Source organism: Enhydra lutris, unplaced genomic scaffold (genome assembly GCF_002288905.1).
Source record: "Enhydra lutris kenyoni isolate GAN:26980312 unplaced genomic scaffold, ASM228890v2 scaffoldscaffold27, whole genome shotgun sequence".
NCBI classification, from domain to species: domain Eukaryota; kingdom Metazoa; phylum Chordata; class Mammalia; order Carnivora; family Mustelidae; genus Enhydra; species Enhydra lutris.
This window is the reverse complement of record NW_019154111.1, coordinates 2,358,414-2,370,497: the sequence shown is the minus strand read 5'-3', so window position 1 is coordinate 2,370,497 and position 12,084 is coordinate 2,358,414. Positions and strand designations below refer to the sequence as shown.

Genomic DNA, 12,084 nt, shown 5'->3' with positions numbered 1-12,084 from the left:
GAGCCCCATCTCTCCAGCCCTGTGCAGGGGACTTAGGAGTCTGTGATAAAGAGTGGGAAGGAAGTAGCACTAGTTTAGTCAGACAGCAGGGGCAAGAGAGAGGATGGGACAGAAATGAAGGGAGGGATCTGTGTCACTGGTACCTGGGATAAGCGCCTGCTGACCTTTTTCTGATAATGTTAGCATAGCATAAAGAAGTATCTCCCCCATGTTCCTGTACCTCTTTAGAGACAAGATCCTGTGGCCTGGAATTCAACCTTTGAGATGTTCTCCAGAAAAGTCCTTCAGACCAGATACACCCTGCTGCCCTACCTCTACACTTTGATGCATAAAGCTCATGTTGAGGGCAGCACTGTCATCCGACCCCTTTTCCATGAGTGAGTACAGCCTGTTTCCCGCAAGCCTAGGTTCTGGCCATGTCTTGTGGAGAGCACTCTGCAACAGTCCTAACTTTCATACTTCTTATTTTTTTTTTAAGGTTTACGAATGACAACAAAACGTGGGATATAGACCGTCAGTTCATGTTGGGTCCTGCCCTCTTAATCAGCCCTGTGCTGGAAAGTGTGAGTTTTTTTTGTCATAGATTAGAAACCCTCAGTCACATAATCTCAAGTACAAGAAGGGCGTTTTAAAGATCATCTTGTCCTACTCGCTCTTTTCCAGCAAATACCTTTCTAGAACATATAAGGGAGATCTTTTTTTTTTTTTTTTCAAAATCCCCATTAATGAAAACTTCACAACCCCAACTGATTTCTCATTTTAGTGTCTTGTTACCCCACATCTTTATAAAGTTAACCTTTAAAAAAAATGTTTTCTCTATGTTTGAAAAATTTTCTCAGATTTTTTTTTTAAAGATTTTACTATTTATTTGACAGAGACAGATCACAAGGAGGCAGAGCAGCAGACAGAGAGAGAGCAGGAAGCAGGATCCCTGCTGAGCAGAGATTCCATTGCGGGGCTCAATCCCAGGACCCTGGGATCATGACCTGAGCTGAAGGCAGAGGCTTAACCCACTGAGCCATCCAGGAACCCCTTCTCAGATCTTTTTCAATTAAAATTCCTAAACTCAGGACACCTGGCCACCCAGGTGGATTAAGTGTCTGCCTTTGGCTGGGGTCATGACATCAGGGTCCTGGAATCCAGCCTTGTGTTGGGCTCTCTGCTCGGCATGGAGCCTGCTTCTACCTCTCCCTCTCCCTCTGTGCTCTTTCTCTCTCGAATAAATAAAGTCTTAAGAAGAATCTTAAAAAAATTTTTAAAAACTTCCCAAACTCTTAAAATCATTAATAAAATTCCCATTTTTATCTTAATTCTAGAGAAAGATTTTTATTAATTACATTATTGGAATATGCATAATGTGTCATTTTTATGTTTCAGAATACTTTTGTGATTCCTGCTTATTTTCCCAAAGCCCATTGGTATGACTACAGCACGGTAAGAACTCACATATTTTGTGAAGAACAAGACTGGTCCGCGCTGCCTAGAGGGGTGGCCAGCACTTTCTTCTTTCAGGCATATAATTTCTAAGGCAGTAATTTTCAACCTTTCAGCCAAGCAAGGTTTGCTTAAGCAAAATTATCCACAAAAGCATAATTAGGTAAAATCTGACACCCATACATTGACTTTTCTCTCCCCTCACTCCTACTTCTCTGGAGAACACAGAGAAAAGGCTAGATTTCTAGAGTTTTTAAGAAAGCTAAAATCAGAGATTTTTCTCCTTTGACTTGCTGTTTCTTGCTGACTTTCAAACATGCTTCCTTAGAAAGACTTGTATTAAAGCATGCATCTGTTCATTTCTTCTCTTTATCTTCATCCCTCCTTGCCTATATTCTGTCTCCTAGGAATCTGGCAATGTGTCGACAGGTGAGTGGAAAATCCTGGATGCACCCCTTGACCACATCAACCTTCACATCAGAGGAGGCTACATCCTGCCTTGGCAAGAGCCCGCGATGAACACTCAAGCCAGGTAAGGACAAGTGATGGTACCGATGGCCACGCTTTGTCATAATGAGGCAGCCTCTCAGGGAGCTGCCCACCTTCACCAAAGCTCTGTGGATAAATAAATACAACTACAAACCCTCCTATTGATTCGATTCCATAAGTGCCTTTTGACTGGATCTGGGGGAGAACGCATTCATGAAGTCAGTCTTGGGGAGCTCTTTTATCTATAGCTGTGTCCAAGGCCTGGGGCAAAATTTTTCTTTAATTTTAATTTAATTTAATTTAATTTTATTTTATTTATTATTTTAGAGAGAGAGAGTGCATGTGGGGGTAGAGGAGTGGGGTCGGGGGAAGGGCAGAGGTAGAGGGAGAGAATCTTAAGCAGATTCCATGCTGAGCACCAAGTAAGAGGGATCGATCTCACCACCCTGAGATCACAACCTGAGCCAAAATCAAGAGCCCAGTGCTTAATCAACTGAGCCACTCGGTCACCCCTGGGGCAAACATTATCATGAGGACAGTAGCATTTACCCCTTTCCACACTGTTAAAAATGTTGGGGATATTAATGAGCTCCTTGATTTGTGATGGCTATCCAAGGAGGATTTAGTGCTTATTTCCAGGTCTACTTTGGTCAACTCGGGATAGATTTTATATAAATATAAATATTTATACATTTATATTTATATATTTATATTTGTGTTTATGTACTAAATTAAAGGGAACATGTTATGTCAAGAGAGACACACATAAAAAGAACTATAATCATTCAAAAGTAAAGAAGTTAACTTAGCCTTGTGGTGTAAAGCATGGTTTCACATGAATGAGAGCTTTGAGCTGAGTCTTGAATAATAAATAGGATTTGAATATATGAAGGCAGGGGAAGAAATATTCTGGGAGTATTAAAGAGCTAAAGGTGAAAAATGAGTTTGGTTTGGGGCATAGTAAACCAGTCAGTTTAATTGGAGAGTAGAGAGGAAGAGGGATGAAATAAAGTTCAAGCAGGCCAAGATCAGGTCATGGAGGGTATAAAGCCAGAGCAAGACCTTGTGTTTTATTCTGTAGCAGTCTGGAAGCTACTGAAGGGTCGTTTTGTGGTTTTCTTCCTAAGGAATTCATATCTTAATATATTACTTATAATACATATGTAAGTAAATATGTTTATTTGATTTTTTAAGTGTCTATATTGTTAATCCACAAGAAGATCATGCCTGATAATTTCATGTTAATTATTAAAAATTAGATCTTTAAAAAATTAAATATCTTGAGGTATATTAAAATTAAAGGACATTGATTAAACATATTTCATATTTATTTATCATAATTATTTATAAGTCCCTACTATAAAGAAACCACCTCAAAATTCCAAACAAATATTCTTTCATTACATAAAATAATTTAAATATGACTACACTTAATTAAAATTAGTTTGCACATACATCCTTTGAGATGGAATCCATTTCTAGTTGCAAATATATTTTGATAGATAAATATCTAAGTATAGCTCAGCCTTGATGGTATTTATATATTTTGCTGTGTAAAATAGTAGACATTTTTGTGTATAATTTTTGAAAATAAAATTCTGTTTTAAACCATCCAGGAAACCTTAATATTTAAGAGGCATGCAATAAGCCCTTTTATAAAGAAGATACATTTTAATTTACCTATTTTTAGAACTTTATGTGAATTTTTATGTGCAATTTTAATGCATTTTTTTTTGTTCTGGATGAGTAATATTTTCAACAGAAACTGTCCTTCATTCTTACAATTTATAATCTAGAGAAAAATAACTCCCTTTTTTTTTCATAGTCGACAAAAATTTATGGGATTGATTGTTGCTTTGGATGACAATGGGAAAGCTGAAGGCCAGATATTCTGGGATGATGGACAAAGCATTGGTGAGTATGAATGTTCTAGACTCTCTCCATACAGCAAGCAGAAAAACCACAGCTCAGGATATAATTGGCATAATCTGTTTCTAAACAGATAATAATCTGTTTCTGCTACTGTTATAGAGCAATGGTGTTGGGAGAATTTTTGCAATTTTTGCCTCCTCCTTATATAACACTGTAATTACTATAGAACAGTGTATCCCCCCCGAGCTTTGTAGGTTCAGCAACGTGATGTTATGGATTTAGCCAGGAGGGATCTATCTCTGTATAACTAACTGCCTTGCTCTGATAAAAGTGTGGATGCAACTCTGAGGCTGACAGTTCATTCATTCACAGTGGTTCACAGACCTGGCTCTGTCGTTTGGACCAGCCACCTATTACCAAGCACCCTGTTCCTCCTAAGTAGGATCACTCAAAAGGCAAATGAAAGCTCAGAAAATTTCTTAGTGTCTCAGAAGTGGGGAATTAAGCATTGTTGAAAAGATCGTTATGTCAACGAAATATTACTTTGTATGCTTTCCCTAATCTAGGAATAGGACAGTGCTACCTGAGATAATTGGGGCTTGTCACACCAGTCAGAACATCCTCTTCCTTAGACATCTCTACAGAAATACTGATGTGTTGTTACCAACTGACACCCATCTTCCAATACTTGTTACTGTGGACTAGAACATTCTAATCTTGTAACATATCACATTTTCTGAAATCATAGCTTGTTTTTCACTAGTAATATCTTCCTTTCCATTTTCTCCACTTCCATATCATCATTAAAGAAAATATTTTAAAGACAGAAAACTAGAAAAAAAGTAATAGTATTACTGCTATATTCTTTTGCTTTCATGTTATTTAAGAAAATGCTTCACTTTTATATCACTGAAAAAATACTGCATATTTAATTTCTGAAGGCACTTAACATAATGATAGAAATATGTCTAGATATTATCATATACTCCTTATAAACACCATTATGATTACTCTATCCCACTGAGAAGATATGCCACAATTTATCTGACTTTCTGTAATTACTCTCTAATCTAGGATACAGGATGTTTTCAGTTTTCATTGTTATGAACACCATCCAGTATTAACCTTTGTTTGCATTTCAGATTATTTCCATAGGGTAGATTCCTAGAAGTGAAATTATTGCTTTTTTAATCAACTTAATTGAGTTGTATTTACACAAAATGTATCCACCTTAAGTATACAGTTCAATACGTTTTGACAAATAGATACATTTATATTGTTACCACCACAGTCAAGATCTAGAATATTTTCATGACCCCAAATTTCCCCTTCTACATCTTTTCAGCTAACTACCCCCCACTCTCAACCCCCACTTCAGGCTCTTAGAACTACTGATCTGCTTTCTGTCTCTCTAGATGAGATTTGTCTTTTCTAGGCTTGACATAAATAGAATCATACATTGTGTATCCTTTTGTACTTTGCTTTTGTCACTTAGCAAAATGATTTTTGTAGCAAGATATTTTGCCATCTGGTGGCATATAAAAGTAGCTTATTACCTTTTGACTCCTGAAAAATAACATCCCATTGTATGGATATACCATAACTTGTTTATCCATTTACTTAATGATGAATATTTAAGTTGTTTTAAGTTTTTTACCATTATGCATAAACCTGCCGTGATTTTTTTTAAAATTTCTTTTCAGCATAACAGAATTCATTGTTTTTGCACCACACCCAGTGCTCCATGCAATGCGTGCCCTCCCTAATACCCACCACCTGGTTCCCCCAACCTCCCCGCCCCTTCAAAACCCTCAGGTTGTTTTTCAGAGTCCATAGTCTCTCATGGTTCACCTCCCCTTCCAATTTCCCTCAACTCCATTCTCCTCTCCATTTCTCCATGTCCTCCATGTTATTTGTTATGCTCCACAAATAAGTGAAACCATATGATAATTGACTCTCTCTGCTTGACTTATTTCACTCAGCATAATCTCTTCCAGTCCCGTCCATGTTGCTACAAAAGTTGGGTATTCATCCTTTCTGATGGAGGCATAATACTCCATAGTGTATATGGACCACATCTTCCTTATCCATTTTTCCGTTGAAGGGCATCTTGGTTCTTTCCACAGTTTGGCCACCGTGGCCATTGCTGCTATAAACATTGGGGTACAGATGGCCCTTCTTTTCACTACATTTGTATCTTTGGGGTAAATACCCAGTAGTGCAATTGCAGGGTCATAGGGAAGCTCTATTTTTAACTTCTTAAGGAATCTCCACACTGTTCTCCAAAGTGGCTGCACCAACTTGCATTCCCACCAACAGTGTAAGAGGGTTCCCCTTTCTCCACATCCCCTCCAACACACATTGTTTACTGTCTTGTTAATTTTGGCCATTCTAAGTGGTGTAAGGTGGTATCTCAATGTGGTTTTAATTTGAATCTCCCTGATGGATAGTGATGATGAACATTTATTCATGTGTCTGATAGCCATTTGTATGTCTTCACTGGAGAAATGTCTCTTCCTGTCTTCTGCCCATTTTTTGACATGATTATCTGTTTTGTGTGTGTTGAGTTTGAGAAGTTCTTTATAGATCCTGGGTATCAACCTTTTGTCTGTAGTGTAATTTGCAAATATCTTCTCCCATTCCTTGGGTTGCCTCTTTGTTTTGTTGACTGTTTCCTTTGCTGTGCAGAAGCTTTTGATCTGCCATGATTATTTGAGTATTTTTTTGAGTATTATGTGCTTATTTGAGTATTATTTGCGATCATACGTTTTCATTTCCCCTGGGTAAAAGTCTGGATGTGAAATTGCCAGGCTGGATCAGATGGTAATTGTATGTTTAACTTTTGAAGAAACTGCCCAAGTATTTTCTAAAGTGGCTATACTGTTTCTCTTCACTAATGACAAAAATTCAGAGTTCCAATTTTCCACATCTTCACTAACACTTGGTGTTGTCAGTCTTTAAAATTTTAACTATTTTGGTAGTACCTAGGGCACCTCATTATGGATTTAATTTGCATTTCCTTGATGTTGAGCATCTTATGTTTATTGGCTATTTGTATGTCTTCTTGTTGAGGTATTAGTTTGAGTCCTCTCCTATTTTTTATTATGTTGCCTTTTCCTTAGTGACCTGTAGGAGTTATGTATACCAAACTTTGATCAGTTAGGACTTGCCTTTCCCTGTCTGTAACTTGCCTATACAATTCCTTTATAGTATCTTACAAAAAACAAACTTTAACTTTGATAAAAAATCCATTTTTTACCATACTTTTCTTTGATATTTGTGCTTCTTGTGCCTTGGTCTAAAAAGCATCTGGTACTAATTCTAACATGTGTGTGTGGGGTGGGAGTGTTGTTTCCCCATACCAACAAGTAATTCTGGGACATTATCTAGGTGTCCTACAATTCAACTCAATTCTGACACTACATTATCCACCATCGCTCTTCAGCCCCAATTTCCTTCCAAAGGTCTCTGGGTGGGGCTGGAAGTTCCAATCTTCAAATCACAGGGTTGATTACCCAGAACTGGAAGCGCTTTCCCTAAATCAACTCATTAACGTAACAAAAAGATACTTAGTTCTTATCACTCAGGAAATTCCAAGGATTTTAAGAGCTCTGTGGCAGAAATGGGATGAAGACCAAATACAGATTATAAATCACAACATCACATGGCCTAATCCAAGGTTACAGAGATTTTTCTCGTAGCTTTTACATTTAGAACTATCATCTATTTTGTATTAAATTCTGTATGTATGTCAAGGTCAAGGTTCATTTGTTCCCTCATATGTTTATCCAGTTAATCCAGCACCTTTCCTGAAAGCAGAATCTTTTCCCTTATTATATTACCTTGACACTTTTGTTAGCTATGAATAGGTCCTATATGGCTGAGAATCTATTTTTAGATTATTTGTTCTGTTTCATGTTCTCTATGTTTATACTTACACCAATACCACACTGCATTAACTAAGGTAGATTCAAAACTGTTTTGACAAATAGTAATTAACAAAAACTTGCTAGAATTTTGACTGCAATTGCATTGAGTCTATAAATCAATTTGGGAATATCTGTGTATCATCTTTAATTACTTAGGTCTTCTTTATCTCAGAGCACTTTGTAATTTTCAGTGCATGGGTCTTACACATATTTTGTTAAATACATCCTAAGTATTTCTAAGTTTTTGATAGTAATTTAACTTTCAGTGTATGCATAATGCATTATAACCCCATAATCATTGAATATGGTATTTAAAAGAGCTATTTTTCAAATAATTTGATTGCTGATTTAGAGGTAGGACCAGGTTAAGGGTGGGATACGAAAGAATTTGATTACTTTTTTCCAAGTTCAACTTAGTCTTCAATTATTTCTGTAAAGTTTAATCTGATAAGTGAATTCCATGGAGAGACATGTGGCACGTGGCATCCCATAGCCCTGGAATTAGACATCACTTCAGTCATTTCCTGGTTATATGTCTTTTGGAAGGATGATTAACCTCTCTTTGCTAGCATTTTCTTGTCTTTACCATCTACAAAACTGTACTTATCACGTAGATCTTTTTATGCAGATAAAATGATTTTATATGTAGAGAGAATTCCTGGCACATAGATGCTGAATAGACTATATCACTAATACTCAAGGTAAATAAAATTACAGTATAAGTCTTTAAGATAAGATATATTAGGTAAGATATACTGCATTTATATCAGTGTGATTACTATGACAACAGGAAGTCCAAAAGTCAGAAAAAGGAGGTTAACCAGCCACCCAAATTAGGTTTTAAGAGATTTGCAGCCTTAAACCTTGTAAACAAATAATAAGCTACAGTGCCAATTTTTTTTTTTTAAAGATTCCGTTCATTTATTTGACAGACAGAGATCACAAGTAGGCAGAGAGGCAGGCAGAGAGAGAGAGAGAGAGGAAAGCAGGCTCCCTGCCGAGCAGAGAGCACAATATGGAGCTCGATCCCAGGACCCTGGGATCATGACCCGAGCTGAAAGCCGAGGCTTTAACCCACTGAGCCACCCAGGCACCCCTAGTGCCAATTTTTTAAACTTAAGAATTATATTAATGAGCTAGGAAGTTCCTATCTATTAGGAAGCACATATTTTTCCTTAAATTAAATCTAGGTGAAGCATGAGATTTTAATCAGGGATTTGTTTGGTGAGCAAAACATTGCAGCTAAAGGAGTTAGTGGCTGTGCCAAGGTTATTTAACACAGTATCACGTCAGTGACATCTCGTCAGGTTGACCATTGACTGCATCATCAGATCACGCCAGCTGTGTGCTGGTGATTGGGCAGGAAACAATTCCATTATCATGGTATGGAACATGGGCAATAAAGTCACGTTAGAGAATGCTGAGAGATAAAGAGATTAATTTTGCATGCTTAGAATTTGAGACATTTATGGAGTCTCCTGGTGGGGCTTGCAATTTGCAAATAGGGTGTGATGACAGAAAGTCTGATGAAGAGAGGAGTGAGAAGTCTGGGAGTGTTACAACAAGTAGAAATCACACCGTATTAATCTTTAAGATTAATCAGGTAGAAGTCTTTTTCTTTTTTTATGTATTTATTTATTTGACAGGGAGAGAAATCACAAGTAGGCAGAGGTATGCAGAGAGAGGGGGAAACAGTCCTCTGCTGAGCAGAGAGCCCGATGCGGGGCTCGATCCCAGGACCTTGAGATCATGACCTGAGCCGAAGGCAGAGTCTTAACCCACTGAGCCACCCAAGCACCCCAGAAGTCTTTTTAATATACATTTTTATAAAAAATAAATGCCTTTTTGTTGTTATTTCTTGGGGTTGTCTTTAACTTTTTGGTAACAAGTTTATTGAGATACAATTCATACACTATGTGTATACATTTCATACATACCAATTCATACATTGGTAACAAGTTTATTGAGATACAATTCATACACATACCCATTTTTAAGTGTACAATTCACTGGTTTTCATATGTTTGCCAAGTTGTACAACCATTACACAGACAATTTTGGAAAAATTTCTTTACCCTCAAAATTAGCCCTCCATCTTTTAGATATCACCCCTCAGTCCTCCCTCACCCTGCCCCCATTTTCTCCAGCCCCAGGAGATGCAACCCTAGGCATTTACTACTCTGTCACTATACATCTGTGTATGCTAGAAGTTTCATAGGAATGGAATTACATGGAGTCACATAAATGGAATAAATGTGGTCTTTTATTACTGCCTTCTTTCACTTAGCATAACATTTTTAAGGTTCTAGCAATTTGTAGCATGTATCCATACTTCATTTCTTTAATATGGATGAATAGTATGATATTGTATGAATATACTACATTTTATATATCAGCTAGTACGTGCTTGGGTTGTTTCCACTTTTTCACTATTAAGAAAAACGCTGCTTTGAATATTCGTGAACAAGTTTTTGTATAGACATTTTTTTAGTTCTCTAGGGTGCATACCTAGGATTGGAATGTCCCCTTTGTATAGTAACTCTATGTTTATTTTTGTGGGAACTCCCATATTCTTTTATAAGGAGGCAACACCATTTTACATTCCTTCAGCAGTGCATGTGGGGTCCAGTGTCTCAGCATCCTTGCCAACACTTATTATCATCTTCCTGCTGGATGTGAAGTAATATACCACTGTGGCTTCTATTGATTTGTGTTTTTCCCTGATAACTAATCTCATTGAATGTCTTTTCTTGTACTTACTGGCCATTCATTTTTTTTAAAAGATTTTATTTATTTATTTGAATGAGAGAGGGAGAGAGAACAAGTAGGGAGAGTGGAGGAGGGAGAAGCAGACTCCCCACCAAGCAGGGAACCCCATGTGGGCCTTGATCCCAGAACCCTGGGATCATGACCTGAGCAGAAGGCAGATGCTTAACTGACTGAGCCACCCAGGTATACCTTACTGGCCATTCATAATCTTCTTTGGAGAAATGTCTATTCACAAACTGTGTCAATTTTTACATTAGATTATCTTTTTATTATTTAATTGTAAGTGCTTTTATATCCTCTAGATACAAGTCCCTTATCAGACATATGATTGATTGTACTGACAATTTGGGCTAGATAATTCTTTGTAGCGGGCAGTGGCTGAACTGTTCATTACAAGATGTTTAGCAACACCCCTCCAAATGCCAAAAACATGCTCCCCAACCCCAAGATGCAGCAATCAAATGTCTTTCTAGATGTCACCAAATGTCGCACCAGGAAAATCACTGATGGTTGGGAACCAATGTTTTAAGGGAATCTAGAATCCTTTTATATAGCTTGAGCTAATTGGAACTACGTGATTAATGTCAGAGTGGGTTAATAACACCACAGTTAGTTTGTGTTAAGAAATCAGCTCCCTATGAGCAATATATTTCAAAAATTTAAGGGAAAAACAATATTCTATGAAATTTCAGTTTCCTTCAACAAATGTCTTAGTTTCAAGGTTAAAAATCAATAGTCCCTGAGAGTTTAAAGATTTTTACACTTTTTAACTCCTATGGAGAAGCTCTTTGCTCCTTTTCACCAAACAGACTTAGAAATTCAAAATTTAAAACACCAAGACATAATGTAAGTATAGTTTTAACTTAAATTTTCCATTAATAGGTTTTTAACTATTTGTTAATTTTTTCCTTACATAAGGAGATTTAATAGCTAGTTCAAGGATAATCTTAGATCACCTTATTAACAAAATTCCATTCTTTAAAAATTCTTTGTTCAAACCGCTAGAAGAGTCTTATAATATTTGCTTAGGTTACATTTTCTAACCAAGGCTAAATTTAAAAAATATAGGCTTTATCCATTTCGAGTTTATCTTTGTGTATGGTGTAAGAGAATGGTCGAGTATCATTCTTCTACATATAGCTGTCTAGTTTTCCCAGCACCATTTATTGAAGAGACTGTCTTTTTTTCCACTGTATATTTTTTCCTGTTTTGTCAAGGATTATTTGACCATAGAGTTGAGGGTCCATATCTGGGCTCTCTACTCTGTTCCACTGGTCTATGTGTCTGTTTTTATGCCAGTACCATGCTGTCTTGGTGATCACAGCTTTGTAGTAAAGCTTGAAATCAGGTAACATGATGCCGCCAGTTTTATTTTTGTTTTTCAACATTTCCTTAGCAATTCGGGATCTCTTCTGATTCCATACAAATTTTAGGATTAAAGACCTCAACGTGAGACAGGAATCCATCAGAATCCTGGAGGAGAACATAAGCAGTAACCTCTTCGCTATCAGCCACGGCAAGACAAGATACGTCTTGAAAGACGTATCTTTCAAGATATGTCTCCAAAGGCAAAGGAAACAAAAGCGAAAAT

At 37.0% G+C, this 12,084-nt stretch overlaps 1 protein-coding gene across 1 annotated transcript in view; it reads left to right on the top strand.

The window, feature by feature from the left end:
- LOC111152008 (maltase-glucoamylase 2 (putative)) overlaps positions 1-12,084 on the top strand; it is an 89,418-nt gene that overhangs the window by 68,212 nt on the left and 9,122 nt on the right. Inside the window, exons 40-44 of the mRNA XM_022510273.1 lie at positions 229-377; positions 479-563; positions 1,378-1,434; positions 1,842-1,966; positions 3,749-3,837. Of these exons, the coding sequence (XP_022365981.1) occupies positions 229-377; positions 479-563; positions 1,378-1,434; positions 1,842-1,966; positions 3,749-3,837 (505 nt within the window). The remainder of the gene's footprint in view (positions 1-228; positions 378-478; positions 564-1,377; positions 1,435-1,841; positions 1,967-3,748; positions 3,838-12,084) is intronic.